Source organism: Aethalodelphis obliquidens, unplaced genomic scaffold, assembly GCF_003676395.1.
Source record: "Aethalodelphis obliquidens isolate GAN/ISIS:26980383/991018 unplaced genomic scaffold, ASM367639v1 scaffold26, whole genome shotgun sequence".
Classification (NCBI taxonomy): Eukaryota; Metazoa; Chordata; class Mammalia; order Artiodactyla; family Delphinidae; genus Aethalodelphis; species Aethalodelphis obliquidens.
Window position 1 is genome coordinate 18,163,077 of NW_020837970.1, and position 6,276 is coordinate 18,169,352.

Sequence of the window (6,276 nt, forward strand, 5' to 3'; positions counted from 1 at the left end):
GTAGCAAGGAGATTCTCAAAGACGAGTTCATGTCCAAAGGGCTCAAGAACCAACTTTTGGGCTCCTGATAGCCATTGATGGGGCATCAGTGAGCATCAGTAAAAATAATAACTACCGGGCTTCCCTGGTGGCGCAGTGGTTGAGAGTCCGCCTGCCGATGCAGGGGACATGGGTTCGTGCCCCAGTCCGGGAAGATCCCACAGGCCACAGAGCGGCTGGGCCCGTGAGCCATGGCCACTGAGCCTGCGCATCCGGAGCCTGTGCTCTGCAACGGGAGAGGCCGCGGCAGTGGGAGGCCCGCGTACCGCAAACAAAAAACAAACAAAAAATAATAATAACTACCATGGATTTAATGAAATACATCACATATGTTTAAATCCATCCATCTATAATGAGTTTGTAATGATAAAAAAAACTAATTAGAGGTTCCACCATTGGAGGATGCTAGGGGAACCAACTCATTATTCTGAAAACTGATAAATAAAAGAAAATAGTCAAGAATTTACCCTGTCTCTCCTAAACAAGCCATACCACTGTGTAACCAGAGAGTAAATATATGTGAGGAAGGGGTAGGGATTCTTTAGATTCTCAGCTTATAAAAGAAGAAGAGGTGTTAGGATATTATCACCATTTTTCAACCCCACATGAACTAATGGATCTGCTCACCAGTGGCTGCTGGCCCCCTCCAAAGAGGGACAACCATACACATCCTATGAAGCAGTCTCACCACAAAAAATCAAATCTGCACCTGTTAAGGCCTCTTCTGGATCCAGTTTCCAATTTGCAGGAAATGCAGAAGACAGAGGAACATCAAACAGTACCATGGGGATGCAGTCAGCAAAATCCTGACTATGGGAAACTCTACAGGACAAATGACTCAGTTCCTCCAATAAATAAAGTGTAAGGGGGAAGAAACACCGGGGAGGGGAACCCGTGGATTAAGGGTCGTAAAAGGCACGTCAACCAGCTGCAATATACAGACCTGATCCCCCCCCAAAAAAAACTCTGTTAAAAAAATTGAGATTCACAAGGCAAATGGAAATAGGAACGCTGAATATATCTTTGAAGATAAGGAGCTATTGTTGATTTCTAGGTGTAATAATGGTATCGTGGTAATTTTTTAAGAGTCTTTGTTTTTTAGAGCTACAAACAGAAATATTATGGAAGAAGTGATATGATATCTAGATTTGCTTCAAAATAATGGACCTGGGTGGGTACAGACGAGACATGGCTAGCCATGAGTGGATGCGTGTTGAAGCTGGTTGCTAGGTGCAGGGGAGTTTAATACTCTGTCTCCTTTGGTAGATGTCTGAAATTTTCTAATATCTGTCTTCTCCCGTGTGCTGAGCTAATGGGCTATCAAGAAATCTAACTTTCTTCCTTTCCCCGGGCAGTGTTCCAAGAGCTGCCAGGGCGGCTTCCGCGTCCGGGAAGTGCGCTGTCTGTCTGATGAGATGACCCTAAGTAATCTCTGTGACCCTCAGTTGAAACCAGAAGAGAAAGAATCTTGTAACCCTCAGGACTGCGTCCCTGAAGTTGGTAAGTAGGGGGAGTAAAATATTCATCTTTCTTAAGCTCCGTCCTGTTCTCTGGTATGAAAATGCCAGATTCATCTCGGTCTCTCTGTGACCTTGTGCCTAGTCATGGAGTTGAAGGGGGTCAGCATCCTTTGGGTATATATTTCATCGTTTAAGGTGCCTGTTGATAACACAGATGGCGATCCAAGCCACCCATCCACAGATAAACTTACATGGGAATTGATTAAAATGGCAATGCACTCAGAGATTTGGTTCCAGCATCCTTATGGCCAAAGTAGATAGATTTCAACTGCATGTTTAAAGATGAAGAAAAAAATATAAGCTCTCAGCCCACACTCACACCTCCCATCAATAATAAACAGCAGGACCAGGATGAAGAGCCACACCCACCGCCCTTCCTCCTTCCCTAAGTCCAGGCTGCCCCTCGTGCTCAGAGAGTCTTTTCTGTTCTCCTCTGCTACAGATGAAAACTGCAAGGACAGGTACTACAACTGCAACGTGGTGGTCCAGGCCAGGCTCTGCGTCTACAACTACTACAAGACCGCCTGCTGCGTCTCCTGCACGCGCGTGGCCAACAGGCACTCGGGCTTCCTGGGGAGCAGATAACACCCCGCTCCGCAACTGTGGGCAGGTCAGGGAGTCTGTGAGCAGTGGGACTGGCTGACTGCTGCCCCCTCCTGGGGGCTCCCTGGCCTGTGGAGCTGCCAGCCAACTTAGTCAGCACCCCACCTTCATAAAGTGTACACACGGTGCCCAGGAGCAAGGCCACAGTTGTCCTTTGAGCATCACCGTGAACTGCTGACCCCTCCTTCAGAGACCTGGCACCTGCGCTCTCTGCAGACCGAGCGGTGGGGACTGCGTGCAGCTCTCGGCCGACTCCCGTCCTGGCACTTTCTAAGTCAGCAGTCAGGCCCTGTCTGGGCACTGCCTAGCCCCAGTGCTGCTGGCCTTTCTAATACCAGCACCCCTTGGAGAACCAGAGGAGACAGTCCCCCCACCCCAGAGCCCCCCTAAGCCTTGCTAGGATGCCTGCATCCCTCTGTTACCTCAGCCCACCTGTGCCTATTTTTACTCTCAAAGACATTAGGCTCTTTTCCAGCCTTGTGGCACAAATATCTCATGCCAGTTTAGAGCTTTATTGTTTTGCAGGTATATTCAGAGATATTAGCTCATTAGCGGCTGTGAGCACAGCGCTCCAGAATGGGAGTCAGGGAATGAATCTTGTCCCCATTTTACTGACAAGGAAACTGAGACTGAACTTAGGTAACCTACCTGCCACGTTAGCAGGTAATTGACCCATTCAGTGACAGAGCTGAGTCCTGACCCCAGTCGTCTGACCACAAAGCCGTCACCCCCAGGCCTGTCCAGAAGGCTTAGGTCTGCAGTATGTGGCTTCATTTCAGACCTAGAAGCTGAGAAGTTTCCCATTCAGCAAACAAAGCCCAGACCTTTGAATTCTTTCCTCGGGCCAAAAGTCAAGTCTTTATCTCCTGTGCTCAGTTGTTTCAGGAGTCTGTTTCTTTTTTCCATTCCCCCACAAAGTCACAGGTCCTGGTGACAGGACTCCGCACAGTTTCTTAAACCCCATCCTTAATGGAACTATGCCATGAGGTAAGAAAGCCATTGGGGTAGAAAGGTGATTGCCTGAAATTCTGATTCCTCTCCCCAGTGGTACATGCCGCCCATGGAATCCTACATTGTGGACCCTTTGGCCTTTTGTCTCCCAGAGCAGATTTCCAGAGCACACAGCTCTGTCCCCTGGGCTCTCACCCCTTCCTCAGCCATCTCTTCTGGGTCCTTTCCCACACATCACCCAGTGGAAAGTCTAACCAACTGTCCCAGCAAAAGCCCTATATTTATATTAGAAAGAGTCTCCTTTGGGTCTTTCTGGTTTGTTTTGCAGATGTCTCTCTGTGACTTTTCATCCCTCCCTTCCCCCATGACTCACAACCCATATTCCCCCTCCCAGATGTGAGCACTAAGATCTATATTAATGCAGCCAGCCTGGGAAAAGGGGCTGTGAACTCCTCCACGATGGCCCCAGCGGCAGGGTCTTCCCTGATTCACTTCACATAACTCTGTAGTTCCCGAGGCCTGTGGCTGGAAGGGGAATGCAGTGCATATGAAAGATGAGCTATCTGAAGAATCAGTGAGGATAAAGAAGGGGGGACGTATATATATATAAATATATAAATATATAAATATATATATATATATATATATATATATATATATATATATATATTCTTACACCCACTAAGAAAAATAATCAGGCTGAACAAATTGGAAGCGTATCGAAAATTTATCTATTTAGTATTATGGTCCTGGGCGTATCTCCCTTTCAAAATAAGCATTTGCTTTGAAATTCATAGCAACTGAGTTTCTCCCGTGAGCCCTTTAACCCAAAAATCTGCTAATTTGGTGATGATTTGCAGCTTTTGGAAGAAGTATCACCAGCTCAGTCTTGCACACTCCCTTAGGTTCCCACTATCCTTGAGCTTTCAGAAATTCTATTTGGCCTTTTTATGTGACCTTCTCTTTCTGGAGAGCCCCAGCCATCATTTCCCCCAAAGCACCCTATCTCTCCTGATCCTTACGTAACTCATGCAATAAGCAGCAGGACAGAGGCCCAGATTCCTGGGCCCACCAAGCAAAGACAGACCAGAGAGGCCAAGCATATGGCTGGTTTCCATCCAGCACCCACTCTTTCCCTCTCGCCACTTGCCTTTGCTTCTCGTCCCAAGGGAGGGTTTCCTTTATGCAACTGCTCTCAGATGTTGCTGTACAAGCCAGTCATTTGAAGGATTCTTTGGAGGAAGCTTTCTTTACCTGCTGGAGGACAGAGCAAGATCAATGGGTGGAAGAGCAGAAAGGCTGATTTCAGCTCAGATTGTGGGAAAACCTTCTAGCCATCCAGGCTGCCCAGCGCAACAAAGGTATGGTGTCCTAATCAGTGAGCTCTCCAGCCTAAAAGGGATTTCTCCACCAAGTGGGAGGTGAGCATCCTGGGTCCTTCCAACTCAGGATTCTCACGACTGGGCTGGGTGACGGCTTTGTCTCTTTGACATCCAGCAGTGTCCTGTGGCTCCTAAATGTCACCTAAAAGTTATTTAAAGGGACAGTGGTCCTCTCATGAGAACGGCCATCCTGCCAGTTGTGGAATTGGATAGGAGCAAATAAATCAACCCCATGTCTTCAGGGGAAAGAAGTACTGAAACTAGGGGTCTTTTTTCTCTTGCAACAAATAGTTGAGTTAATCTTGGAATTCATTTATGTCTGGAAAGCTTATAAATTGCTAGATGAGGGCTTTTATCAGCTTGACTTGGAAATCCAATTTTTACTAATCTCCTTGTTTCTTATATCAACGTCTAAATGCCTTTGTTCTTAGCACAACACACATGATAATGTCCTTTAGTATTTTCAGTGACAATGTTCCTTTCTCCCTCCAGAGATGCCTCTTTCTCATTTTCTTGTCCCCTTATCTCATCCTCTCCTTCCCATGACCCACCATCTCCGTCTCAGTCCTCTGCCTTGTCCCTTAACTGGCTATGATGCAGAAATGAAATATACATTTTAATACAGCTTTTTTTTTTCTGTGTACCAGATTGCCTCAGTCCCTGCTCTGAATTTTGAAATTAGATAAATTAAAACTGTTCTGTGTTTTTCTCACAAAAAAAATCAACAAAACTGCAAACAGAAATAGTTTGCTTTTTTTTTTACTATCACTTATTAGAAAAGAAAAGTGTGCCTCTTGCAGCCTAGGCAAAAGCCATTCAGTGCAGCCCATTCTCCCCATCTCACGTAGACTCGCCTTTCTCGCCTTAGAAAAGGAACAGCATAAGAAATAGGGCATTTAAAAAAAAAAAAAAAAAAAAAAAATCTTGTAAACTTGGCCACTAGATGGCGTCAGTTCATTTCATTAACGGCGTGTACAGTGCCCCCTGCTTGCGAGCTGGTGGGGAAGCCAGATGAGCAGGGCCAATGCCCGCCCTAGAGGAGGTGCAGTGTGACAGAAGCGCTCAGAACTGTCCCTATCTGTCCCGTTGCCTTAATTCTCTGACCCAGGGCTCTTGGAGTGTGTATCGTTTACTCACCCTCAAAGTGTTTAGCATTCAACACTCTTTCCTTTAAAAAGAATGACCTTCCAGAGGGATGAAAATGAGGGACACTGGCTTCATTTCTTTTTGTCAAGCTGTGTGGCAGGGAGAGAAACCCAGATGTTACTAGTAACTTTCTAAACCAGTGGCTCTCTTTTTCTTTAATATAGCCACTTTAGAATTTGAATATCTGCTTTCTAATGTCAAAGACACAAATATCAGTGGTAAAAAGAAACATGACTTCCCTTGAAGCAGGCTGAATAGTCAAACCTGAGGGAACCTCTATCAGCCTGGCAGGTGGAGGCCAACATTTGATCCTGCCATAGGAAACACTCTTTACGTGGCTTAGATGGGAAATTAGACACCTTCCTGATGAAATTGGTGGATGCCAAGAAGCTGGAGAGGTAACGCTTGAATGACACGTTCTAGTACCAAAAAAAGTCTGGGAGACTAGAACGAAACCTGGGATCTTCAAAATTCACCAGGAAGCAACATAAAGTCCCACCTTTGGATTAAAACAGAAAACAATGCAAGTACAAGGTGGGGGAGATGCAAGAGTTTCAGTGGTTAAAGTTCAATGTGAGTCAAGAAAGTGGGATGGAACTACCCCCAAACACACACACACACACACACACACACAC

At 46.0% G+C, this 6,276-nt stretch overlaps 1 protein-coding gene across 2 annotated transcripts in view; it reads left to right on the plus strand.

Annotated features, from left to right (window-relative positions):
* THSD4 (thrombospondin type 1 domain containing 4) overlaps positions 1 to 3,729 on the plus strand; it is a 576,361-nt gene extending 572,632 nt beyond the window's left edge. For both annotated transcript variants that reach the window (XM_027123511.1, XM_027123512.1), the window contains exons 17-18: positions 1,395 to 1,539; positions 2,002 to 3,729. In XM_027123511.1, the coding sequence (XP_026979312.1) occupies positions 1,395 to 1,539; positions 2,002 to 2,144 (288 nt within the window). In that variant the 3' untranslated portion in view covers positions 2,145 to 3,729. The remainder of the gene's footprint in view (positions 1 to 1,394; positions 1,540 to 2,001) is intronic.
* Positions 3,730 to 6,276: the final 2,547 nt, after the last annotated feature.